Source organism: Durio zibethinus, chromosome 27 (assembly GCF_047325235.1).
Source record: "Durio zibethinus cultivar Kanyao isolate XHJ-2024 chromosome 27, ASM4732523v1, whole genome shotgun sequence".
Classification (NCBI taxonomy): Eukaryota; Viridiplantae; Streptophyta; class Magnoliopsida; order Malvales; family Malvaceae; genus Durio; species Durio zibethinus.
This window is the reverse complement of record NC_143188.1, coordinates 2,055,407-2,083,397: the sequence shown is the minus strand read 5'-3', so window position 1 is coordinate 2,083,397 and position 27,991 is coordinate 2,055,407. Positions and strand designations below refer to the sequence as shown.

Here is a 27,991-nt window from a genome sequence, read left to right as displayed (position 1 = left end):
AGAGAAGTTAAAGAAAATATAACCAAACCTTTACTTTGTTGGGAAAAAAATGCTTCAATCATACTACATACCCTGATCCAGGTATCGAATACGGCCATGCAACATTTCCATGATATAGCTGAAGCATGATGAGTTACAGATGATTCATACAATCACCTTTTTTACCGCTATGGGAATCAAATCTAGTTATGTTTCTTCACAACTTGTACAACAATACCATCCTTGATTGACATTTCTAACAAGACATTAGAAGGGCTCTTTAGAAGGGCTTACTATTTCTCATATATTCTCTTCTTATACCAGAGCTCTGGTAATCCTTCCATGCAAACTTTCTGTCCTAGGCAAACAGTTTCTGTGCCGTGGTAGATCATCACTTCGAATTAGCATTTAATAAAAGACATAGGAAAGATCAAGAAGGAAACTAGGATTTAAGAATTGGCAACCGAGATACTCTTTCAATTTCCTTGATAATTAGTTCCTTTTCCTCTTCAAATTGCTCATCTTCGGCACCTAGACGACAATTATTTCTAAGAGATGAGCACAAGGACAGCTAAAATAAGGTTTCAAATGGAAAAGTTATAACCCAACCAATTATTTGGTGCCCGTTTTCAGAAAATGTATGAACAAATGAATAAGTACCTTTTCCTGAGAGATTTTGAAGCAGATCCAGCAATTTCTCATGGTTTTTTGCCAGAATAATCCTTATTTCTCTTGGCTTGTTAGGATTAGCAACAAAAACCTGAATGTGAATAGTGAGGGAAGGTAAGCAATAAATTAGAACAATTATAGCTATCTATGAAGTAAAATACCATTTCCTTTTATCTAGGTTTGTCTTTGGAAATGCAGCAGACGCGTAATGTGCCCAAGGCTAAGTTTCAGTCTGGATGAGTGATCTTGAACATTGATATCTGAATAGCTTTTGGGCAGGACATCTTACCAACTTCATAAGATGTAAAGTATTTACCATGTATTATGACATATCTTAGGGTTCATTGGACTGAGAAAGAGATAGAGACGTTGGGAACTTTCATAGCCGAGTCAACAGAGATTAGCTTGAAACAACTCAGTTTCTCTGTTAATGTTAGATTGTTAGTATGATAAACTTACCAAATAAGTTCAATTTGGTGAAAGCAAGTGCCATCTCTATCAGTTTCCAACTCATGACTACCATCAGTCATCTTTTGTTATCTAATTATTAACTTAGAACACAGCCCTGAAGCTTTTCTACAAAGATGCATTTTTAAGAATTAATGACAGAACATGTGCTTGCTTATGAATAGGCCTGTGCTGGGACTAGCGAAAACGAAGTGTGTGTGTCTGTGTGTATGTGAGGTATATATATTATATATATAATATATATATATATATATATATATATATAGAGAGAGAGAGAGAGAGGGAAACACCACCTTGAAAATATGGAAAGCAGAAATCTGAATGTTTTTGCTTGAATCCTGCTTTCGACACAAAAGGAGCAGAAAATAAAAAGTCAAATCATATGACATACATTTTCAAACAAGATCTTCTCAACGGTTTAGATACTAATTGCACCAAGGAAGCAGACTGAGACGATCTTATTAGACACACATGTAAAAACAGAGAGCTAAAATGGTTCCACTAAGTCCAATCTACTAAAAATTGAATAGTAAAAATAATATTTCATAAGTTGAAGTAGTTTCCATAAAACAAAAATGCTAGCATGCAGTCCCAGCTTTCACTCTTGTATCACTCATCTTTCATGTCTCTCCAGGCCCAATAATGGACAGTGGAAGATGCAAGAGTGTATGATGGTTGAATGTAAATCAGAAGTCATTTCAATAAGACATCAGGACCGCTAATGGATGATTCAACCCAATTAACACCAAAAGAATCATAAAGGAGAGTAAGTACAGTTAATGAGACCTTCAGACTTGGCCAAAAGGATTAAAAAAAAAAAAAAGGTACCTTCAGCAATGTCATCATGATTTTCAAATACCGAACTTCTAAAATGTAGAGCTTCATTATATGGGAGTTTGGAGGTTCGAAAAGAAATTCCGATAGAAGCTACACCAAAAACATTTCAGCATTAACACATCCCAACAATCAACATAGAAACAGAGAAAAACTGGAAGGAAAAGAGAGAATGAGCCAGAACCAACCTTTAAAGATTGCCTTCTTGTCACATAATTAGGAGATGTCAAGAGATTTTCATATAGATCAAAGAACTGGAACAATGTTATCTCATTAGATAAGCCCGAAGAGAAAATGAAAAATGAATATTTCAACAAACTTATGAAGAAAGATATTTTCACAGCTCTGCACCATGCAGATTCATCAGGGGTAGCTGCACCTCATGTCCCTTACCAAAAGGGTACATACAATACAAAACATTATTGAAGAAATTTTTTAGCTGAGCAGGTCATCTAGGTTGAAATATTCAATAAACGTGAAGTCCTGAAGCAAAATTGTGCTCCACCTAGATCATTACAGAATCACATACTATATGGGATTAAACAGTATATAAATGTACCTCGTCATAATGAGCAGTCAAATATTCAGATACCAACGTTCCATGTTTCGTAAGCAGATCCTGAGGAAATTCAATCAAAGATGCATAAGAGGAAGAAAGCTTGAAGCCTGGAAATGCATTTACTTATCTAAAGTACCAATAAGACTTAAAAACTAATAGATCTAACCTTAAATGTTGAAAATGCATCAGAAGCAACATCAAAGTTGGGCAACTCCACAAATTTGAAGAACAACACGAAGCTAGCAGACTTTAATATGTATCTGAAAAATGACTACAAAATTTAACTGGTGAAAAAGTGAAACTTGCTTCTCAGTAAAGAAATTTTGCACCAAAAAACATGAATTTAAAATGAAGAAAGTGCCCTAGCAGCCAATTTTTCCTCCTTTAGTTTTAATTGGATTAGTTCATAGACACAAATCAGTTAAGAGTTTGACATCTACTGAAATCGGTAACAGCACTTCTAAAATAAATAATGCTTCGCCAATCTCTAAACTTCACCCATTCCTGAATTACCCAGCATGCAAGGTTCTTTTACTCGAAACCTTCATAATGCTTTACACTTGATCTTTCAAAGCCACCCAGCTTAGAATATTAAAAAGAAGGATACCTTCAAGAACCTAACATCGTAAGATATTGAAAGCAGTGATATATCAGTCTACTAATAGCTGGAGTTGTGTCTGAATGTTGGCAGAAAGCAACATATTTCATGTATGCTTTGCTTATTCACTACCTCACCTCAAGAAAGACTAGTGAATAAGCCTTAGTAGACACTAGACACCTAAAATCATAGTTGGAAAAGAGCATACAAATGAGGATGATGATTGCAATCAAGGTAACATGCAAAACTGGCCAAAAATTAGATGATATAGAATATAATAAAAAATGGAAAGGTTATGCACCGAAAGAATTACATTTCCTAGGACAATCATCAATGAGGAAGAAGCAACATTTTTAACCATAGCATCATTTTAGCAACATCATTAAGTACTCCAATCATATGAAAGAAATAGTCATAAAGCTTGAATGTCTTACTGTGCAGGTGTCGGAAATTTGATGCACTCCCTTAACATATTTCCACAATTTAAAGCAATTTCCTTGTTATCATAGCTGCTCGCAAAATATAGAAATAACTCTTACACACCTAACTTTAATGATTCAATAGAACACACATAACTTTGTCCATGTTATTTCAGTATGCATACTGATCAATGCCATCCTATAAAGATAAACAAGCCAATTTGAACACGATGAATAGAGAAGAGAAAGAAAGAATCACTTGACCAGTTTTATGCATATTTAATAAGCATGTAATAGGCAACAAATTATAGAGTTTCTCAAGCTTAAAAAAAAGGCATGGACATAGATAATTGTGAAAATGGCATTCATAACCTTACCAAACTACAAGAAAGTCCAGTAACTCCAAATGGTTCTCAATGTACTCCACACAGCAATACGTTGAATCAACTTTTTGCTTCAACAATATGGACCAACAATGTACTAAATCTTTTCTTGCCTGTAGAAAAATATATTACACTAGCATGCTTATTAAACAACCAGATATGAGCCATAACAGTAAAAATATTAAAAACATACTTCCCATCCCAGTACAGGTAACTTGTGAATAACGAGAGAAAGAACATCCTCTTTAGAAATTTCAAGTGCCAACTGCAAGACTTGATCCACATTCGGTTCAACCTCCCCATCTCCGGAAAGCATGCATCTCATTGTCCCAAAATTCTTTTCAACTTCTTCCATAGCCTAAGGCAATATAAAAACAAAAGTATCAATATCCAAATTCTTGAACTTGTAAATGGGTAATTAAAAAAGTAATTTAATGCAACAGCTGTCCAATTTTTATTTCATTTCAGGCCATAAACCCCATTAAAACCTAATTCCCAACATTTTGCTTGTGGCTAAAACCAAATCATCCATCCTTAGATCAAATTTTTGTCTGCATTGCATTGTAAAGTAGGCTAAAATGGTGTTGATCCCATGAAACAACATTAGCAGACATAGACACCAAGCAAGCATTGCCTTTTTTATCCCATAGGATTAGAACTTGAACATTCCAGTTGGACGTCTCATGTTAAAAGCTTGTAGTGGACTTCATTAGATGGGACAGCTACCTTCATATCTGTTAGCTCAAAGGGCAATGGATTATCATATGTACAAAAAAACAAAAGCATTAGCCATTCTGTTTATATTACAAATGACATTTGCATACATTTCATTGCTGATATCCTAATGACAATTAGTATCATTTCATGGGAAAGCAAAGAGCTCCAAAGTTATCGGAAGAACAGCAAAGTAAATGGCATAACATGTAAAATATTTAAGACAAACCAGCAAAATAATTCCAAAACCATTACCAAGTGAAATAATTCTTAAAACCCACTTGATAATTTCAATATTACAACAAATTCGAGACTCACCCACTTAACCAAAATCCAAAAAAAAAAAAAAAAGCCAAAGAATGCATGAAATTATAACAAATTTAAGCATAAAAAACCCAGAAAAAAAAAAAAAAAAACCTTTTCAAGGGCTTTAACTTCAGCAACAGTTTTGGTGTCAAGTGCCATGAGACTGTCCTTGATCGCCTTGGTTACATCTTGCGGGGTTTTGGGCCTTGACGGCTTGAAGAAAGAGAAGGACATGATCGATCAAATATTGAAATGATATGATATGACCCAAATTCAATTCTCTCAATTTCGCTTTGATGAAGGATTTGCAGATTGACAGAAGGGAAAATGATTGGTTGATCTGCTGTTAATCATGGAGACTTTTCACATTTTTTTTTCACTCGAAATTATGGAAATTAAAAAAAAAACCATTAATGCTGAGAAAAACGTTAAAAAGGAAATTTCCAGTTTTTCTTTAACAATAAATATATAATAATACTTTATCGAAAAATAAAAATAATACTATTCTTTGTTACTTGTTAGTATAGTACATTTCAATGAGAAATCTGCATTTCATATATTCCAATGTCAAATTCATTTACAAATAAACATTTAAAATATATAAATTAAAATTTCAAAATTTTCATTTTTTCCATAAAATTTAATTAAAAATTATAGAAAAAGGAAAGTCATTACTATATTAATTTATATTTTTATATTCAATTTATTAAAAAAAATCATTTTCTACAAACTAGTAAATTTATGTGAGATGATAAATAAGTGAAAAGTCAAAAAATATTATTATAATTCAAAATTTTCATATTTCATTAAGTAACGATTTATATTTAATAAATTTTTATATTTTATACTCATTTGGTAATACAAAAATTACTAAAAAGTAAACATATTTTATTTTATAAACTGAATTTTATTTATATTTTCCTTTTCAAACATTTATTTTTAACCATTAATTTATGAAATATAAAATATTTAAATAAATATAATACATTATTTAATTGTTGATTTTTCTCGTTTTATTTATATAATAACATTTAATGATTTTTTTAAATTTTTTTAAATTCTTAATCACCTTTAAACCTCCTATCCAATTATATATCTAACTAAAAAAGATATAAATTCTTTTAAGAGCAATTTTATTTACATCGCACTTTCTATTCTCTATTCCTTTTTATTTCTACTAAATATATTTTCATCTCTTACTTCTTATTTTTCATTTTTATCTTTTATCTTTTTTTCTTTATTTTTTAAATTTTAATTTCTTGAAAATGAATATTCAATAAATTTTGAAGTTTCTTGAAAATTAATATCAAAAAAACTTTAACAAATCTTTTATATCTATTTTTGAGAAGTCTTAAAGTACTTCAAATATCAATTTACAATAAGATCCTTCTCAAAAATCTATTTTCAAAAAGTCTCCGATTTTTTTTTTTAAATTCAATTAAAAAAAAACCTTAAAACTACTTGAATATCGATTTTTAAGAAATTTAATTTCACTTTTAATCACTGAAAATCTTAATCATGTGTTTATGAACCTATTTACTTAATCATATTTATGAATGAAACTGAAATTAATATTTTCAAACATACATGACATAAAACCTATTTTTTTTCTTAAGACTTTAGAAACTTAAAGAGCAACACTTCTTTAATTTTTGGTTTTGTATGGGTAAAAAGGTATTATTAATTTTCTAATCTCAAGAAAAAAATATTTTTATGTTTATATGTTTTTGAAAATTAACATGTTTGTTCCATTGTGCATATGATCAAATAAGCATAGGTATATTAATGACTCATGTATGTGTATAAATACTAATTCGAGTTTGAATATTTTATAAAACATTAACTTTAACAATGTTATTTGTAAATTGATAAATTTGATAATAAAAATTTTTAATCTTTTAAACACCGAAAATAATTTGAAAATTTTATATTTAATTAATTTTTTATATTTAAAATTAATAATCAAATGGATCTATGTAATCAATTTATTTTATTCCTTTCGACCTAAAATGTTTGTCATGTATTAATAATTATAAAATAAAAAAAATTGATTTTAATATATTTAATATTAAAATTTAAAATTTTTTTATTTAATTAAAATTTCATGATTTTTAATTTTCAAAAATAAAAAAATCATAAAAATAATTTTAAAATATAAAATTAAAATTATACATGTTTAAAAAAAAAACATAATTTTAGAACATCTTAGAAAAATAAACCAAAAAAAAGGGACGGAGTAATAAATGGGCTTTTAGTTTGGGAAGAAAATCTTGATTTTATTTTAGTAAGGGCCTTTCTTGTCGCGACCCTGTCATCGTGGAAAGAAACGACGTCGTTGGTCCGTCTTGAATAATAAGCAAAGCATCGACGGTTTCCAGATTCTAAAAAGGAACCCAACACTTGCCTCGCTCTTTTTCTCCGCACCTTCGTTTTTTATTTTTATTTTTATTTTTGTAAAAATCCAAAGCCATGCCCAACGAAAGCAGTATGAGAGCTCTGTGGATCCTCAACAATCTCGACGCCGTCGTTTTCTCCAGGTTTAATCCATCATCGGAACTCGCTTTCCATTTCAAATCTCTCATTTATATGAACATTTTAGGGATTTGTTTTCTTTTTTCCTTTGAAATTGGAACAACAGCTCGATATTGCTTCGGATAAATGCTTGAGATCCAAATAATTTTAAAATATATAAATTTGATTTGAATTGAATGTTCAGGAGGTTTCCGGTGGTGGAGAAGTGGTGGCGAGCTGCTTGCCAGAGTGAAAACGAGAGCTCCGACGACGATCCTGCTAAGTACACTGTATTTTCTTCGCTTCCCTCTGATTCAGAGTTAGCTGCCGCATTCTCTGAGAGAAAGAGAAGGTTAGCTGATCTTCTACTCTCTCTTTACGAATCTCATTAATCATTGACATGAACATAACTGTTATGATTTGATTACTTTTTTTAAGCTTAAATTGGCCTTACTAATTATACTGCGAAATTAAGATGTGTTTGGTGCATAAGATTGTGATAGGATAGGATAAGATAATATTATTAATAGGATTAAATTAAATAGTATCATCTTATCTTGCGTTTGATGTGTGCAAGGATTAGGATAGGATAATTTATTTACTGGTCAAAATTATCCTTCCGCAAAGTTTATACAATTTAAATTATTAATGTAATTTTTAAGGGTATAATAGAGATTAAAAATTATCCTCTCCACTTTGGAAAGATTGAATCATTCTATACCAAGAGGATGATTAATCCTCCTTGCAATCCTATCCCTTTCTTTAGATACAAATCAAACATAATATAGGATGATTATCATCCTATCCTATCCATCATCCTTTACACCAAACATGATCTTAAATCCTTGCTTAAATCCAAGCAATCATTATTTTTAAGGCTCCATTTTTTGTTACTTTGCTACTTACTTTTTGCTGCTGGAAGCAAAAACTAAACAATGTGTTTGGATTTCAAAGCAAAGGAGACCATAAGAATTTCCACCTTATAGCTATATGATATAATCCTGCTTCAATGATGTTAGTTGCTTTTCAATTTTTAATTTCGATTCAGATATGTGTATTTGTTAATTTTGACTTGTTTTACTGTTTTTATAGAGAGGGGTCTGTTCGCGGATTTGGTATACGTGTAACACAGTCAAGAGAAGGATCTGATTCATGGGTTGATGACCCAATTACACGTCATATTGTAGGCCTTTACATAAACAAAGAGGAGGAAGGAGAGAATAATCTATTGTGGCCATTAGCGTTGCACATAAAGGGTCCTTATTGCATTCTTATACTGCCCTTAGTTGAGCCCAGACATGTAAAGGCTTATGCAAGGTTGTGTAAGAGATCTGATTGTGGAAATGCTGTCATGGCAGACGAAAATTTTTCTTCTCTACTTCTAGATCTTCCATCCATGACAGGGTACGGTAAGTTGCAATAATATTCTGTAAAGAGTATCTCCAAATTAAAAAAAAAGAAATCTAAAACTCTTTCTTTTTCTTCCTTTTCCTCTTTGATATCTTTTCTGTTTGTTCATCATCATCATCTATTTTAAGTTGGCAGTTCATAGTCATTTTCTATATTTTCTTGTTTTCTATCACTCTATGTATCTTTAATTTAGAAATAGCTGTGAATGAATGTGAAATCATTTTCTTCTTCATGTTGTCAGTTCCTACATGACTTGTGTGGAATAGAAATGTATGAGGATTTTTGTATTGTGTAATTTTTTTCTGTTGTAATTGTGATTAAGGCTGGTGCTCAGCTTGTTTTGTGCTTTGAGTTTGTCATGGTACTGTTTCACTCTTTAACTGAAATAACACTTGTTTAGAAAATTTTTTCTTTAATTCAGTTTTTTTGTTTTTTTAAGTTTCATTATATTTAAATTCATTACACAATTTTGCATCCTCTCTGTTACCAGGAAAAAAGGAGGTGGCCTATTACTTTATTGCTTTCTTTTCTTATGCTGCAGGGCATTCATGGTGGCTCATGCCATTGGAGAAATAGTTACTGGGGATGTAGTAGAGCCTGAGGTGGTCGTAAGTGCATCACCATTAGTTGGTGGATTGTTAGACTCACTTACTGGAAGTATTGGGATATCAGGAATCTCTTCAAGGGCGAAACCAGTAGCTGCACCTGTTGCATCTTCTGCACCACCAGGTGCTCCTGTGATGGGAGCTCTTGTATCTGATGTTCCAAAAATTGGTTCAAGACTATTGGATAAAGATGCACTTAGAAGTTTCATAAATAGCGCAATGCCTTTTGGTTGGTACTTTTTCATTATGGTATTTCTCATCTCATATGTCCTTGTATATTTGTTCTTGTAGATTATCGTTAGTTTACATAACAATATTTAATGATGACTCTTTATCTTTTATAAAGGAACACCCTTGGACCTCAGCTATTCCAACATATTCTCTATCAAGGTTAATGGCTTTTCTTCATTAGATGTGCCTCCGCAAGACCTTAAGCAACCAGCATGGAAGCCCTATCTATACAAGGGAAAGCAGAGACTTCTATTCACCATTCTTGAAACTCTTCATGCTGCCATGTATGATCGAGATGAGATTCCAGATAGTTTATCAGTCTCTGGGCAAATAAACTGTCGAGCTGAATTGGAAGGACTGCCTGATGTGTCATTCCCCTTGACAGGGTTGAGCACATCTAAGATTGAGGCTTTATCATTCCATCCCTGTGCTCAGGTTCCAGAACAAAATGTGGATAAGCAGGCTCTGATGTTCTCACCACCTTCGGGTAATTTTGTTTTGATGCGTTATCAAGCTACATGCGGCCTTGGACCTCCTGTAAAGGGATTCTATCAATTGTCTATGGTCTCTGAGGATGAAGGTGCATTTTTGTTCAAATTGTGCCTATTGGAAGGTTATAAGTCTCCTTTGACAATGGAGTTCTGCAATGTGACTATGCCTTTTCCGAGAAGAAGGGTTTTATCTTTTCATGGGACTCCATCTATTGGAACAGTTTCAAATGCAGAGCATTCTGTTGAATGGAAAATTATCACTAGTGGACGAGGGCTTTCTGGGAAGAGTATTGAGGCAATATTCCCTGGAACAGTAAGGTTTGCCCCATGGCAGACACAAAGATTACCTTCCTTTAGGTCAGTTTTTGAAGGTGCGACAGATGAAGAAAGTGATAATGAGACAGAAAGTGCTAATAATATGGTAAATACAGAGGAGTTCCTAATGGAGAAAATGAATAAGGATCTTCCTACAGTTGATCTAGAGGAGCCATTTAGCTGGCATGCATACAACTATGCTAAAGTACGTTCTTTTGTCTTGTTTTTCGTATCCTTGTTGCTTTTTGTGAGTTTTGGAATGACCTGAAGTTACTGTATTTGTTGCTAATTTGTCATCTGCAGACTTCTTTTCTTACCTTAAAAGAAGAGGGGGGGGGGGGGGGGGAGGGGAGATTGGCCTTGTTTGTTCTGTGCTTATTAGCTATATATGGAAATGAAAATATTGTTAAACAGTAATGAGCTTTTTCTTTTGAAACACTGAATTCTGTTGGCCTAGTGTAATGGTGCAAGTGGCTTGATAGTCCTGGTGTGAATCCTTAGCTTGATAAGACTAGAGTATGGCTATGACAAGCCTCTCAAGAGAATGCCTGTGTAGCCTTGTACAGCTGGCTCTCAAGGGTCCATCTTCTGTAGGCTGTGTCTTGGCCCCTTCTTCTTATATTGGTTTCCTTGTGATGAAGGGCTGCTATGACACCATTCAAGGAGTTGCTAAAGACTGATCGCATCTCCTGCCTAACAGAAAAAAACAAAAAAAACCCGTGAAAGGACAAAAAAAAGATTAAACACGGGTTTATGGGATATTGATTGCTGTTCAATATTGTATGACCCTGATCCTCATTCATGGTTACAGGTATCTTTCAAGATTGTTGGAGCATCATTATCTGGAATGTCTATTGATCCCAAATCAGTAAGTTTACGTTCCTCAAACTTGTATCCCATGTTTAACTTAACTTCAGTTAACACTGTGCATATTGTAATAACTAACAAGAACATCAATGGAGATTGATTATGTTATACTAAAGTTGCTAGCTTTTTTACGGTTTGCTATCACCATATGTAGGTAAGCATCTATCCTGCTGTAAAAGCACCTGTGGAGTTATCGACTCAGGTAGGATCGTCTCAAAACCTATTTAAATTTTGACAGATTTAGCTTTACTTTCCTTCTGAAACGATATAAAATGTCCCTGATCCTGTCCCTCCTGTTAGAATTGCATCCAAGGAAAATGTATATACGTAGATTTGTCTTCATGTTTCATTACACTTGTGGTTTTAACAGGTTACTTCTGGGGACTATATCTTGTGGAATACATTAGGAAAGTGCCCATCTGCTGTAACTGTAAAAGTGTAAGGGTTACCATACGGTACCTCGTAGACGGATTTTACAATGAGGGAAGGCTATGCGAGTGTCATGGTCCGTGCACAAATTCTAAGCCAAGTGGGTCGAGAGACGTAGTTTGTTTGAGATGGTGCGGGCGAAAGACCAAGAAGGAAAACTCTCAGCCCGTGACACAAGCAGCTGCTTCTGCTGAAATCCTTTTTGTTTTGTGGATTTGAGATTTAAACTTTCGCACTTATAATTTTCTGTTTTTTTTTTTGTTTTATTCTCGCGATGCGATTGCTGCGAACATGAAAAAGAAAAACAGGGATTTATTATTTATTTCTATAGCAGATGATTTTCTAGAACTCTAGTTTGAAGTTTTAAGAAACTTTGTTAATTGACAAAAATGTCTGATTTTAAACATGCATAATTTTAATATTAAAAAGAAACATACATAATTCTATAACAATTAATTAGAAGTTAGTAATTGCTTCAACAAAATAAAAGTCAATAACTGATGATGTTACTATCACATAAAAATCAGTGTAACTTAAAAAAATTCATAATGAAATTTGCTTCTTTTCAAAATCTAAATTGTGTAAAGCCTGCTTGCTCTTCTTTCCAGTATAGCTTTCTTTTCCCCCATCTCTCAAATAATATGTCCATTTTCATGTAACTAATTATTCCTTTTTTTTCGTCAGTCTTCTAAAAAATGCCTTGATGAACGGTAAAGATCATATGGAGCCCACAAATGATCAACCACACATGGTTTCCTAGAATCTAGCCTTAGCCATGGTTTACCTTTCCCACTCCAATGGAGAAGGCTAATAAGACCAGGGTGAAGGTGTCTACATTTACCTTCAAAGTTGTCTCCACCCAAACCATGCTGGTTCCACCTGTGATTCACTGCTTTGATGTTCCCTGCCAAAACCAGCAAAAATGGTGGCAAAGAACCCAACTGGTATATCCTCTTCTGCTTCTGTAATGCCATCCACTCCTCCACTTTCTTCGTGTACCCTCCATTTCTCCATTTGTCCACATCCACCACCATTACTCCTGTGTTGAAATAGCATGGATTCCTTCCCTGGAATGTTTTCGATAATATTGGGTCAGACCAAAATGCATTGTTGAAATATAGAGTGAAGTTTGCATGACAATATTGGGGTGCTGCCAACACCTTGTCCTCCATATCCACATCCCAAAGCTTTGCTACATCATCGACAACAACAAGGTCTGAGTCCAAATAAATAACCCTTTTCACGTCAGCTGGTATTATATCAGCTAGATAAATCCTGGCGTAGTTCAATGGTTGGTCCAAAGCTTGTCGAATCGACTTTGATATCTTCCCACGAACTCGGTTCGAATCAAAACGATAGATTGTGAAATTCAGGTATGGGAAGGTTGATTTAATGCTTGAAACGAGCTCAGTATCGGAATGATCATAAAGGAAATGGAATGACAAGTTTTCAGGGCAAGTTGAGTGCTGTAACATGGATAAAACAGCTGCCATTGTGCCACGGAGGTAATTTGCATCAAGGGTCATAGCAATATGTATCCTGTCAGCTTCCTTTGATCCACATGTGTCACCATTGCGAAAAGCTGGGGCTTCCCGGAAAATTGGAAGGTTCATTGGAGAAGGTTTGTGGATGATGGTGCTGACACGGATGGCGGTGGTGGTGGTGGTGGTGGAGTAGAGGAGGAGAAAGGACAGGAGGCCAAGGAGTGAGGCTATAGGTGTTGAGGTTCTCCACAAGGCCATCCTGTGCCTTTTTTTCTTTGGGTTCTTTGTGGGATTGACTTCAAGGTTTGAGGATGAAAGATAAAGCAGCTATTAAGACAAAAGAAAAAATAAATGGGATTAAAGACCCAAAACAAAAAGGGTTTAAAGATGAGGTTGGTTGGTAGAATCTGTTTGATGGTTTATAAGGATGAAAGACAGAATGTGGCTGAAAATTGAAAGGAAGAGAAAAAAGGACGGTTAAGAACAAAAAATAAATAAATAAAGAAATTAAAGGATAGAAAACTAGATTTTTGGAGATATTTAGGGAATTTTTATAACTTTCTTTAATTTTCTTTTCCATTGTGAGAGTTTGAGAGAAATTTTTGACCATTTTTAGTGATTTTCGAACGGTGGAGAGTCAGTTTGAGGATGCATATACATGCATGCATGGATCAGATAAAATTTGTTTGACTTGGTTAATTTTATTGTGATCAGTCTGCTTCCCATATCCTCTTGGGTTGACTCTACTAAATTAAAAAAAAAAGAGTAGATTTTGATTGGGATTTTTATTTTTTTAGAGCTTCCAAATCAATAGTAACCCGGCTGCTTGATACCTTGGAAGTAGGAGCTTGGCTGTTTTTCAAGTATATAATAAAAGCTATTGGAAGGCCACAAGATGTGGAGAATTGTAAAAGCCCAGTTTTGTGTTTTGAGTCCTCAAACATTGGGGTTTCAAATTTTAGGCCTGAGCCAAATTGTAGCCCATTCAAACTTTAACATCATTGACAAAAAAAATAAAAATAAAAATAACATAATTTAAAATTTTAATAATAATTATATATAAATTTAATAAAATTAAAAATTTATATTTTATATTTTTGTATTGATATAAATTATAATATATAATTTTTATATAAAATAAAATATAAATATATAAATTTTAATATTTTACATAATATAAATACGTAAATAATTATATTTAACTATTACCAAACTTTTTCGATGAACGAAAAGGACTGGAAGTAGCAGGCAGTGATTGATGATTGACCATATATGAGCCTGATAAGTGATGGAGACTCAACATGCGCATGCATTAATCTGTACAAATTTCAACTCAAAAACCAAAGGTCAAAAGCAGATTGTTTTTCACATCTCAAATGAATATATATATACCAAAAGGGTTAAATTCAAATCGGCACACTTTTAGCGAGAAAAAATCATAAAATTTTTTAATTAAAGTAAATAATATTTTAAAAATTAATTATGAATTTTCATAAATGATATCAGAATCAAGTTTTAGTCGAACGAAAACTAAATACAATATCGTATGAGTTATCTTTAGAATCTTATAAAAACGAAGTGCTACACTGTAAAAGTTATTTTTAGAATCTCAATTTTTGATGTGATTTAGTGATTTGTGTATACTTTATCTTAAACTTGACAGAGATATCAAACTTTAACGAAAAGAGTTTGTGATATCCTAATCTTATATCGAGATACTTTAAAGATCTGTTATAATATATATACATATATATATGCACTTAAATTTAAATCTGTGAGATATTTTTTGTGAAATAATATCGTAAAAACTTTAAATTAAAATGAATAATACTTTATAAATTGGATACAAATCTTCACATTTACTATTAACTAATCACTTCAAAAGTGGAAAGAATCAAACCAGAACTTGAATTCATGCCAGATTGAAAGTCTTAAAAGAAGACAATGGAATGATCATATAATTAATATGTAACATCATTTTGAGTGTAATAAATTGAATATAAACAAATTTGGTTATATTCAAGATTTATTTATTTAGTTAACGAAGGTTAAAAGTTTGTTTGTGATTATTTGTTAAATTTAAAAAATTAATATAAACAAATAAAAATTAAATTTGTTCACAAATTATTTATTAAACATTTTATTAATTTATACTTCCAATCTCAAGTATAAAAGATAAAATATAAATAAATTTTATTATATTCATAATTTTGTTGTTTAATTAATGAACGATGAAATATTATTCGTGATTGTTTATTAAACTTAATAAATAAATAAAAATTAAATCTATTCACGAAATTTTTATTTAACATTGTATATTTTATTTATACGATTCTTATGTTTTACTTGTTGAGGAAGAAGGAAAAATTGATGGAAGTATTTAATTAAAGAAAATTAATTATGCTTAAATTGATGCTTGTTATATCATGCATGGCATGTTAAGCATATAACCTACTCATAACAATACTAACATTATCATCATAATGTTACATTTTTAGCAGGACACACTTGTTTTTCTCATCTCATTTCCCTACTGCAATAGTCATAGATTCTTTGTTTGCCTGGAGAGGCTAATGAAACCAGTTGGTGGATTTCCTAAGGGCCTGTTTGGGATGCAAGAAAATAGTAAGTGCTTCAAAAGGTTCTAATATTCTTCTATGTCAATAATCCATTTACACCCACAAACAAACCAATTTCAATTTCATTTCATTTTGTAATTTAGTAAACCTTATAAGAAGGTAATTTTTATTTTTAAAATTTTAAAATTTTAAAATTTTTTATTAAAAATAATTATCAAGATTAAATTTATTTGATTCAAAAGGAAAAAACATGAAAAAAGGGAAGCAAGTAAAGCTCTACCAAAAAGCTCCCTCATTGGGGAAATCAAAGAGATTTGTCCACAGAAAGAAAAATGTTAAAAAGGGGGGTGGATTTTGTGTGAGGGAAATGTAGAAAAGTTGGGTTTTTTTTTTTTTTGAAAAGATTCGGATTAAATAAATTATTCAATATCTTATATTAAAATAAGATATATCATATTTAATAATTTAACATAAATGACTGAAAATCATACATCTTACATCAACTGAACTCGAACTCAATATTTTTATATTAAAATAAAAAAACGATTCTTGCCAATTGAGTTAATTGTTGGTGAAAAGTTGGGTTTAATAATAAATTCAACTTTTGAAAGAGGGCAGGGAGTTTGAAACAGAGGGTACATGATGGCCTCCATGTTTACATTTCCATGCCTTACCCCCTTTGGCCCCCAATTTGCCATTATCAATGCCAGGCATCAAAAACAAGTTTTTGGGGTCTCTCTAAATTTTATGAGATCTCTTGAAATTCTCTCCAACGCAGTAGTGATTGGCTGTAGAAAGAAAGAAAATAATGCACTTTCTCACTCAACTTTTCTATGGGTCCACTTGCTTTTTTTGTGCAGCTCTATAGGGTGGTCCGATTTTGGCACCCTGGCATAAGGAATGACGCATGGTTATGTCATTGATCTTGCATAAGGAAACGGTGCTATGAAATCCAAGGAAAGCATGGTGCATTTGCTCTAACATAGTCCACTTTCATATTCAAATTCATCTTTATCTAGGATTGTCAATTCAACTCGAATTCATTGAGTTTTGATCCAATCTAATTTTATAGAATTGATATTTAATAAAAAAATCAAATTTCGAGTGGGTCGGATTTTATTTTTAATTAGGGTCAAATTTTAAGTAAATTCAACTTAACTCGATCTGATATTTGAAATATTTTTTATTGTTTATTTAATTTTATAATTTTATATTTATATTTAAAAAATAATATTATATTAATTTCATATCAGATCAAATTAATTGTGGTTTTATGCATATGCGAGTCAAGGTCAATTGAATTGAGAATAAAAATAATATTTTAATATTGAATCAGATTCAGACATTTATTGTATAAAGTCGGGTCGAATTTAAGATGAGCAAAAACCCATCCCTATCTTTATCATTTTGTTTACATGTAATTAGATATTTTTATTAATTTTAGAGTTAATGTCATGAATTACTTAAATATTATAGTAAAATATTTGATATGATACTTAAATTTTAAAAATTTTTAATATGATATTTAAATTATGAATTTGTTAACTGATGTAATTCACCTCTAATGTGATTAACTCAAATAATAACATGAACAAACGCTCTCTAAGTATAACATTATTTAAAAAATTTGTAATTCAAATAATACATTAAAGATTTTTAAAATTTATATATCATATTAAATATTTCATTATAATTTAAAATTTATTCATGACATTAACTCTTAATTTTTATCTTGTCTCTATATTAATTAATTTTACTATTATCATTATTTTCAATCTCATCATCCATTCAAATGTACTCTTTGTCGTATGTTTAGATATTTTGTTTTTGATAAAACTTAGAATGTTATTGTTAATTAAGCTTGAATCCAATTACAACAGGAAGCATGCTAAAAATTAGAATCCAAACTTGAAGAAAGTTAAGGATTAAGGATTGTATTTCTGGCATTTTGCTCTTCATCATATTGCCTTTCATTCTCTTTATCTAGTAAAATGGTTTTTTAAGAACCACAAGTAAACATATCATCCAAACACTTAAAGATTCAATGTGAGCACTGCATGGAAACTGCTTACCTTATATCCAAAATATCTTTGAGTGACATGAAATTTGGAAAGTACAGAAGTTGGTTCAACTAGAAGGTACATCAGTTAATTTTAAATATGATACGATAAAATAATATAAAATTAATATGAAAAATTAAAAAAAAGTTTAATTTAAATTTTTAATAAAAATTATATGTATAAATTAAAAAAAATTTTATATTTAATATATTCATATGAATTTGTCATATAATAAAAAACACAATAAAAACGGGCGAATTATCAACTTTACCCGATAATGACTATGTAGCCTAGAAATGTAAGGAAAGTAGAGTAAAAATTGGAACAAAAGCAAAGGCATGATTGGACGAGATAGAACTAGAGGTGTAATCGATTTAGTTTAAATTGATATACTATTAAATTCGAGTTTAAGTTTAATTTGAAATTTAAGATTCAAAATTTTAACTTAAATTTGATTTGATTTTTTTTTAGCTTGAGTTTGATTCAAGATAAAAATCGAATTACTCGAACTCATTCAATTAAATTCAATTAATATGTTAAAATAAGTTCGAAGCTCAATTATTTATAATCAAGCTCGAGCTTGAGATATATATTATTAATTAAAATAATAAAAAAAATTTAAAATATAAAAATTTGATTAATTTCATGAATTACTCGAATTGAATATAAAAATATTTGACTTCAACTTCATCAACAAGTTAAGCTTTTCGAATTTGAATTCAACTCGATAATAATCGAATTGAATTTAAATTTTATTTAAATTAAATTTAAATAATTTATGAATATTAATATATTATTTATATCCATATATAGAACAATTCTTTTACAATCGGCGGACTTAAACCGGAAAGAAATGGAAATGAACGGGACAGTAGATACTAGAGACTAGAACAGTACAGCAGCAATAGAGTAAAGGAATGGCAATTGGGCTAGGAGTCAAGAGAGAAGTGTCACACAGTAAAATGATTCTTGCGTGGAGCTTGTTCATTTTTTTAACAGACACACACAAAGATTCTGCAGATTCCTTTTCATTTTTTTATCAGAGGATGGGAGAGAGAGATTGTTTTGATCTCACACAAGATCAAGCACGAGGAATGATGTGGCGTGTTTGGGTTGCTGTCCATGGCTTGGAATCGGATGCCTTTTCTCTCTCTATATTCCATATATATATATTTATATATATATATATGTGTGTATATATATATTTATATATATATTTGGTCTCCTCCTTGTTGGTTGGAAAATAGGTTTTGCCTTTCCCTGCCTGGGGCTCGAGGCATCTATTTTCACTCATTTTCATGGGTGAGAAAGTGATAAAAGAGAGAAAGAGAGGGAGATTGTATTTTCCTTTTTTTCCTATGACTTTGTGAGGCTAGCTTTTACAAGATTATCATATCATGTTATGGCACTTAAAAAGTTTTTTAAGACTGCCGAATATTTTTTGAATCAGTCATATGTCATTAAAATTGATATTTAAAAATTATTAATTTAAAAAAAATTATGTAATATTTTTTCAATCAAATAAATAATAAGATAAAAAGTTTAAGATATAAAAAAAATCCGAAAGATATATCTTGCCTTAAAAATCTTAGCACATACGAGGTATGATGTCTTGTGGGAGCCATTTCCAACTAGGTCAGGACAGTTTTCAGCATCAAATTTTGGGAGAGGGTGCTCACTTCAATTGCATCTTTGTCACCAGTGCAAAAATCCCCATTTAAACTTCTCCTATTGTGACCACTTATCCTATCTCTTTCACTAGTGTAATTCAACCACAAAACCTTCACTAAAACATGGATGTCCATGCTAACTAGCTACTCCACTTGCAATCTCTTCCAACATTTAAAAAAAAAAACACTTGGAAAGGACCCAAACCCAACAAAAAAGAATGTCATCAGACCATAAAACTGCTATATGTTGCCATGGAAGATTTGGGTTTTGACTAGTGTCAAGCGAAGTTAATGCAAAACCAAAAACGAAACCAAAGTTTGTGACTATGTGTAAATAAGGAAAGTCAATGGAGGTGAAAGGGAGAGACTGACTACTCACAACCTACACCATTCAATCCTGATGATATATTTCCAACCTAAAGCTTCCCAAAAAGAGCTGCTTGACATGTTGAAAGTGATTTATATCCCAATGAAAATGAACCCAAAGCTCTCACAGCATTGGGGCACTAAGCTTATCAGCAGTACAGTGGAAGCACATCCAAAACAAAAGAGGTGGTGGGCCTTTGTACAATTTCAACAAAATTTTGTGCGCATGGTACAGTAGCACTCAACAAAATTAGTGCTCCCAAACTGTTCAAAAAAAAAAAAAAAAAGCTGCCCGTTAAGTTTTGAGACAGTGTTAGAGGTATTTTTGAGTTTAAAAGGGTAATTGATCTTTTATATGTTAAAAGTTAAAGGCATTTTGAACTCTTGAGAAGTGTTATGTTAGTTTAATTATGTTACTATTTTACTTCATATATTCTTCATATTTCACTTATAAATAGAACCATTCATATATTATCTATTCATTTGATTTTTTTATATATATTTTTTCTTTCGATTTCTCCTATCCCGACTTCTAATTTGAATATCGAAATATAAATACGAAAAAATTGTTTATCTTTACTTTTAATCGTTCTCTTTTTCTTTTATGTGTTTTTCAGCTCGGAGCTCAACATGTAGCATTTACACAATACAGCCACATGTGTGCAAATGGTGTATGTGGCGGCTAAAGGCAACTTGTTACATTGCCAGACAATGCGGATGTCGACCAACCAAGGACCCCGTTGGGACTATTTGTCCAAAAATAAATTCAAGGCTGGACCCTTGTATGCCAAGATGTTAGGGCACACATTAGATGATGTGTAGTTGCAATGGGGCCAGGCCATGGTGGTTGTCGGGAGGCACATTGTGCTGATGAGTGGGACCAGCCATGGGGCTTAGCTTAGGCTGCATGATTTGGGTTAGGGGAAGGGAGAGATTAAAAAGGCAAGAAAGTGGGACCAAAGAGTAGGATTAAACCATAGTTTTTCTTTTTTCTCCTTCCTTTTGGCAAGATCCTTTTCTTTGTTCATTCAAATTACTCAAGTTTTCAAAAGAAAAATTAAAAACGGGGTGCAACCTGATAAAATATAAATTAATTTTGTTATATTCATTATTTATTCATTTGATTAATAATTTCTTAAATATTATTCATAATTATTTATTAAAATAATCAACAAACAAACAAACAAACAATCAAATATATTCACAAATTATTTGTAAATTTTTTTTTTCTTTTTGATCCTTTAAAATTTTTGTTGCATCTTTAAAGGTAAAAGGTGGGATTTTTTTAATTGAAAAAAGAAATAGAAGTAGGGAAGATTATTTTATTTCTAAAATCAAAATGAGCCATCAATTTATAAAAAGGTTTACAATCTTTTGAAAATTTTTGAATTTATAAATTATCAATCAACAGAGAATCACGAAGATTCGAATTTAAATATTTTACATTTAGACCTTAAATCTTGACTATTTGTGAACATTTAATTAGCTAAAAAGTGGGATTTTGTTGAGAGATTGGTTGAGACTTTTTAAGTAAGATTTGATTTCAATAAAAATGGGTGTTATTGTTGAAAGTGTTTGACCCTTTTTATTGAAAGAGACAGACAACAAAAGAAAAGCTTCAAAAGAGAAAATTTGAGAAGAGTTGGGGGGTTGGAGCAAGAGAGTAACTTTTGTGTGCTTGAGATAGTGTCCAAGTTTGGTGGGTGCGCGTGCAGCTCAAGATGTGGGATTGTGGTCATCATGGAGGCTGCCAAGTGCCATCCACCCATAACATTATTCATGACGCATACATACATTCTAAATCATTCCCTTCCCCTTAAAACTGCAAATTTTGATTCTAAACTCACCATTTTCCATCATTGCCTCTCCACCATTTTTCTACCCTTTCTTGTCTGCATTTTGTTGTCATATACTCCTTCGTATTTCCTACCTTTAGATTCATATATTCATCTTCGCTACACAAACCAACTGAATTAAACGTTAAGTTTGTATTTCTACTTTGCTTATTTATGTATATCTCTCCCGTATACTTCGAAGGAAGCTTGCTTGGAGCTTATCATGTTGAATTATTATTGTTATCTTTGCTGTAAATTCTTAAATTAAAAGCCAAGGACAATAAAGATGTTGTAAGTCAATTAGGAAACTACATTCAAGAGCTAGCCAAATTTGCTAGCGTAGGTTCATGTTCATTAAAGCTACAAAAAACACGACACCATTTTAAACTTTCTATTGCGGTAATTGATCAAGAAACATAATTTATGACAAGAGAAGTAGAACAGCATATCTGCAGTTTTCCAGGAAATTGGATGATTGAAGAAAAACATTGGAATATACTTGTATTATCACAGTTCAAATTATGTTATGATAAACTGAGGCATTAACAGGAAAAAGTTGTCAAAGATTTGACAAGAAAATGATGATAATTAACATAATTCAACCTTTTCAGAACTTTAAGAAAAATAATAAAAAAAAAAAACCATTTTCTTTACAAAAGAACAGCTTCTGTTTGAATTAGGGGTAACAATGCAAAAAAAAAAAGAAATGGTGATAGTGCCCAGCTACATGAAAAAATTTTTTTCCCACTGTTCATGGAGAACAAAAATGATGTGATATTGCTTTTTATTTTCACGTACGGGGGCCTCCCCTAATTCAAGGATATTGTCATTATTCAGTTGCCACGCTTGATTCCTTTTGTTTTTTTTTTTTTTGTTCTGTAAACTTGTGGTTCTGCATAATTATTATTTTAACCTATAATATTGATGATATGCCTTCTTTGAGATGGACAGGGCTGTCCATTTAACCAGTTGCTCTCCATGTTTTTCCTACTGTAGTTTTCACTTCTACATTCTTCCAGCACTGCACCAACTATTCCATCCAAGGTTTTTGAAAAAAATAGATATAATGGATGAATGGTTTATCTTATTTAAAACTTTGGGTTTTCCCCAAAATTTATAAATTTCCTCAAAAGTGAAGTCACTGTCAGAATTTTATAGATTTTAGTTTAGTTCAACAAGTTTTATGTTCTGACTGTTTTTCATTATGTCTGCTGACTAACCCTGTAGCTACTTGAGAACATCTATAAACAGCAAACCAAGCTTACCAGTCATTTCTAATTTGCAAGGCTGCATTGAAACATTTGGTCCAGCTATGATTATGTTTCTGTTCTATAAAACTCCAATGCCAATGACTTAAACAGTAATTCTCCATAAGTTTTGACTCAATCCTCATCAGAATTCTTTCTTTTTTCTTTTCTCTTTTTGAATGACCCCTTGGATTCAATTTTGCTCTTTTTCAATGGGACTTCAACCCCCATTTTGACAATTTGTCTAATTTAAAAATCACATACCAAAAAGTTTTCAATGATTTGATGATCCCATGCTAAAATCCCAGTTTGTTGGCTAATCAAAGCTTTGCCTGTGAACAGTAGAAACTTTCTCAAAGACAAAATCTAGTCAATTCCTCCAAATTTTGTAGAAGCAAAAAAGAAAAAAACAGTGACTACAAACTTATCTTGCTTTGTTTTTACTTACTATTGAAGCCGACAGTAGGAGTGTCACTCTCATAGAAATGTTCAAGAACAAACAAAAGGATTATTCCTATGACTGTGCTATGGTCCCTCCGACATATATCAGTTCCCCCAACAGCGTCATCCTTGAATTAGTTAAGTCACATATCAAGAAAACTACTAATGCTGTTCTTTTGTCACTCGAATTCAGAATCAAACAGTTGATGCATCTTAATTCTGATAACGGATGAGAGATTGTTGAAGTTGAAAAACAGTTAATAAGACTGTTTGTAAAGGGATTTTTGATAGTTTATGGCTTCTTATCTACTCCACAAATGAAGAGATAAGTTAAAGGGGTGTTTATTGGTACTTATGAGTAATGGAAGAAGGGTGATTGGAACTGACTGGAGAGCTGGCAGGAGTAAGTGCATGTCTGCATGAGCATGACAAGAACCTCATATGCATGCGCGTGGCATAAATACCGTTCCCATGTATTGTATTCCTTTGTGTCATGAAGGATTTTCTTCTCTCAAAATAGAAAAAAAGGAAAATTTTTTGACGACATATACCATCATCTTATTCACTTCATTATGCCTGCAATCATGATTCTTGGTTGCCTCATCCGCATGCCCCTTCTCTCCCTCTCTCCCTCCTCCACTCTCTCTCTCACTCACATACAACCCACCTATAAAATCCCATATCGCTCCCACTTCTCGCTCTCACCTGTAGTTCTTCAAACACCATAAAGATTAACCTGTCTCCCTCTTTTCTCATTATTTACCATTTGTGTTTCAAGTTTCTGTCTTTGGGGGTTTGTTGCTTTTGCTTTGTCAAGGTTTTGAAATGGCTGTTTCAGGGTTTGAAGGTTTTGAGAAGCGGCTAGAGCTCCATTTCTTTGGGGATGATCCGGTGAGTATTGACAATATGGGGCTTAGGCTGCTTGATTTCGAATCACTCGAGCAAGTTTTACATGCTGTCCAATGCACCGTCGTATCAGCTGTTGGGAACCATTTCTTTGATGCTTACGTGTTATCAGAATCAAGTCTGTTTGTTTACCCCACCAAGATCATCATCAAAACCTGTGGCACCACCCAACTCCTCAAATCAATCCGTCCATTGATCCATTTTGCAAACAAACTTGGCCTCACTTTATGCGGGTGTAGGTACACCAGAGGCAGCTTCATTTTCCCCAAATCACAGCCTTTCCCTCACACCAACTTCAAAGAAGAAGTCACTTACATTGAAGAAAACCTCCCTATCAATCTTTGCTATAGAAAAGCCTCAGTAATGCCTTCGAAACTCCCCTCTTATTCATGGCACGTTTTCACAGCAAGTGACCAAACTCAACTGCCACGCTTTGCCTTGAAATCTCCCGACGATACTTTCACTGTTGAAGTCTGCATGACAGAACTCGACCGCCTTCTCGCGCGTAAATTCTTCAACAAATCAGGGGACTCAGCTAGCAAAGAAATGACAGAGCTAACAGGCATCGACAACATCAACCCTGGGGCCATCATTTGCGACTTTGCATTTGACCCGTGTGGCTACTCCATGAATGGCATTGATGGTGATCGTTACTCAACAATCCATGTCACCCCTGAAGATGGGTACAGCTACGCTAGCTTCGAGTGCATTGGCTCCATTTACGACGACCAAGATGACATTGTTGAAACCTTGAAGAAAGCTGTTCAAGTTTTCAAGCCAGCAACAGTTTCAGTTTCAACAACAAGTAATAGCCATGAAGTTTGGACAAAGGTGGCACATGCCATGGAACCACTAGGGCTCAAATGCCGCAGTTGTGCAATGGATGAGTTCCCCGCCGCCGGTACCATTATATTCCAAACGTTCACGGCAGCTCGCCGGAAATAAGGAAGAAAAAAGACAAAAAAAAGGTAGATAAAAATGGGGGACAGTGAAGTAGAGAGGTTTAGTTGGGGAAAATTTTTCATAGGGATAAATCAAAGGGTTAAAAGAATATGATGATGTGGAGGGATTTGATTGGTTGCAAGGGGTGATGAATGTGGGGTTGACTAAAGTACAAACATAAAAAAAAGTGGAGGGGCTTTTGGGAAGGATTACGTGGCAGTACAAGAAAGGTGGGGAGGAAGAGATGTGGGAAATTGGAATCACCATGATCATGCACCCCACTTAGGCTTGTCACGCCTAAGATTTTTTGAATATGTAGTAGTGGGGGATAAAAGAAAAGTGCCCATTTTTTTTTTCCTTTTTCAAAGGTTCACTTGAAAAACCCTCTTTCTTGCTTCTATTTTTCCTCATTTCCCCTTCTTTTTGTTTGTTTCTCTTTCTTTTCTTTTCCCTTCCATTCCCTCCCTTGTCTTGCATATGTTTTTGACTCCATTTATGAGTTCAATTAAAAAACTTTCAAGGTTTCAATGATATGATAATAATTTACATATATTTTATTCTTTTCTCATTTTTTTTTATTTTCTTCGATTGTCATGTTGTTTAATTTAAATGTTATTCATGCAACTTTAAAACTTTTGATGAAAACCAAGGGAATGAATGAATAATGAGGCATTTAAGAATTAGGAGTCAAATACTTGTGGTAATTTGCATGAGGCCTTTCATGTTTTTTTTTTCTATGAAAATTTCTTTATAACGATCATGTAACTCATGTGAAACTCATCGTATATTTTTTTATTATAATAAAGATTTTAAAATAATTTTTTATTATTATATAATTTACTCGTGATCATAATTTAACTTTAGCTTAAGCTATTAATCATATAATAAAAAGATCAAAAGATTTCATGATAAAAAGAAAAGAAAACAACAAGTGCAATAGCTTCAAACAATGTATATGCATTGGTGATTTGCTAAATGAATTGAGAATTTTATATGTACCAAGGAATTGTGCAAAAATCATTGAAAAATTCAAAATTGCAATGCCCATTTCATAATATTCCAACTTCCAAACTCTAGAGTACTGGTAACAGCTCTCGTCCAATTATGACCATTTCGTAATCTCTTCTCTTATTCTTAAATTAAAAAAAAAAAAAAAAAAAAGGAAAAAAAATCAATAGAAAAAATCAAGAATGGTGGTTCTGATCATGAAGGAAATGATATGGGGTTTATTCTAAACATCCTTTTTGCTTCTCTTTTGGCCTTAAAAAGTAGGGACAAAGTCTTAGAAAGAACCCTAGAATTCAACCAATGTAGGTTCATCAACATAGTATATGATTAGGGGGTCGACAGTTTATGATTTGTTAGCCAATTCAAAGTAAGATTAAATAGATTGAAATTAGATTGATCTTGCTTCTTTTAGCCTGTTTCAATCTTGGGCCAATTCTTTTGTTAGACAGGCTAAAGCCCAGTCACAAATGTTTAAACTACAAGCAATAATTTTAGAAATGTGAGGATGTTGGCTCTAAGTGGCATGACAGTTTGTTGTTATTCGGTTGTCCTGAGTTTGAATTCATTGGAAGAACGGGGAAAGTTGGAAGTTCAGCGTAAATAAAATATATTTGGATCGATAAAAAAAAAAAAGAATGTATTAATCGAAACTTAAGAATTCCTTATCATTAAAAAAAAAATGTGTTCATCTCAATATAAGTGTCATAGAAGTGATCATATGTCAAATAAGATCGAATTTGAATCGATTTTTATTTTATATTAATAATTTATATATTTATTTAAATTTAATTTTATATAAAATTATGAGTCTTAAAATTTTTTTAAATTTGATTCAAATAAAAAAATAAATATCAAATTCACCTATTAAACTTGATTTATATAATAAAAAATAAAAAATAATTAAATTAAGTTTAATGAAATTAAATTTAATTCACATGCATATAAATTAAATATAAAAATTATATATATAAAAATTAAGTTTAATAAAATATATAATTTTTTTAACCTTTATATATATGTGAATTAATTTATATATAATTCACATATATATAAATAAAAATTTATATTTATATAAATTCAAGTCGTATCAAGTTCAGGTTTTAAATTTTTTTATCTAAAATTCGACTTGAAATTTAATCGAATCTAAAAATTATATCTAAATCAATTTAACGAGTTTTACTTTTTTATTCAAATCGTCTTAAAACTTAAACGAATAATCTAATCCTTAAACAGCTCTAGTTATATATATTTATATATATTTATATATATATATATATATATATATATAAAGTAATAATCCTAAGTGAAGCCTTGGATGCACTAACTAGTTTGGTTTAAAAAAGGGACTACTAGAATCCTTTTCAAATATTTTCCCTTACAAAAATATTTGTTAACTTAATAACACTATTCTGGTATTCAAAACATCATTTTTTTTTTAAAGAAAATTTTCTTAAATCCAATGTCACAAGCTTTTTTCCTTGCAAACTATTGGTTTTAAAGCAACAATATAAATACATATGCTTAGTTCATATGATTTTGACTGTAAAAAGAAAGTCATGATTTACCAACTTTTCAACTAATTATTTTGAAATGGTGATCAAATAGTGAGATTTTCTTACCACATTGAGCAGGAAGAGGAGACCTTTGATATCCAGGCTCTGTTGC

At 31.9% G+C, this 27,991-nt stretch overlaps 3 protein-coding genes and 1 pseudogene across 3 annotated transcripts; 2 read left to right on the top strand and 2 right to left on the bottom strand.

The window, feature by feature from the left end:
- Positions 1-7: 7 nt before the first annotated feature.
- On the bottom strand, positions 8-5,359 carry LOC111279769 (uncharacterized). Its single transcript, XM_022866799.2, has 11 exons — positions 5,041-5,359; positions 4,103-4,267; positions 3,904-4,022; positions 3,542-3,616; positions 2,676-2,769; positions 2,510-2,569; positions 2,139-2,204; positions 1,945-2,043; positions 1,410-1,454; positions 640-739; positions 8-510 (listed from the first exon to the last, which is right to left on the bottom strand). The coding sequence occupies exons 1-11, from the start codon at positions 5,161-5,163 to the stop codon at positions 422-424; spliced, it is 1,035 nt and encodes a 344-aa protein (XP_022722534.2). The 5' UTR covers positions 5,164-5,359; the 3' UTR covers positions 8-421.
- Positions 5,360-7,201: 1,842 nt separating this feature from the next.
- LOC111279615 (AP-5 complex subunit mu-like) lies at positions 7,202-12,136 on the top strand. The gene is made up of 8 exons (XM_022866580.2): positions 7,202-7,466; positions 7,646-7,792; positions 8,533-8,844; positions 9,392-9,684; positions 9,802-10,697; positions 11,304-11,360; positions 11,514-11,561; positions 11,730-12,136. The coding sequence occupies exons 1-8, from the start codon at positions 7,399-7,401 to the stop codon at positions 11,799-11,801; spliced, it is 1,893 nt and encodes a 630-aa protein (XP_022722315.2). The 5' UTR covers positions 7,202-7,398; the 3' UTR covers positions 11,802-12,136.
- Positions 12,137-12,347: 211 nt separating this feature from the next.
- Positions 12,348-13,658, bottom strand: LOC111279617 (putative galacturonosyltransferase-like 4). Its single transcript, XM_022866581.2, has one exon. The coding sequence runs from the start codon at positions 13,528-13,530 to the stop codon at positions 12,469-12,471; it is 1,062 nt and encodes a 353-aa protein (XP_022722316.1). The 5' UTR covers positions 13,531-13,658; the 3' UTR covers positions 12,348-12,468.
- Positions 13,659-24,026: 10,368 nt separating this feature from the next.
- On the top strand, positions 24,027-26,463 carry LOC111280067 (S-adenosylmethionine decarboxylase proenzyme 4 pseudogene; annotated as a pseudogene).
- Positions 26,464-27,991: the final 1,528 nt, after the last annotated feature.

Coding starts and splice junctions, on each gene's coding strand:
- LOC111279769 (XM_022866799.2), bottom strand. CDS start 5,163: ATGTCCTTCTCTTTCTTCAAGCCGTCAAGGCCCAAAACCCCGCAAGAT. Junction 3,617..3,903: donor CTGGACTTTCTTGTAGTTTG/GTAAGGTTATGA, acceptor TTTTGCGAGCAG/CTATGATAACAAGGAAATTG. Junction 2,570..2,675: donor ATGCATTTTCAACATTTAAG/GTTAGATCTATT, acceptor GAATTTCCTCAG/GATCTGCTTACGAAACATGG.
- LOC111279615 (XM_022866580.2), top strand. CDS start 7,399: ATGCCCAACGAAAGCAGTATGAGAGCTCTGTGGATCCTCAACAATCTC. Junction 8,845..9,391: donor GATCTTCCATCCATGACAGG/GTACGGTAAGTT, acceptor CTTATGCTGCAG/GGCATTCATGGTGGCTCATG. Junction 11,361..11,513: donor TGTCTATTGATCCCAAATCA/GTAAGTTTACGT, acceptor CACCATATGTAG/GTAAGCATCTATCCTGCTGT.
- LOC111279617 (XM_022866581.2), bottom strand. CDS start 13,530: ATGGCCTTGTGGAGAACCTCAACACCTATAGCCTCACTCCTTGGCCTC.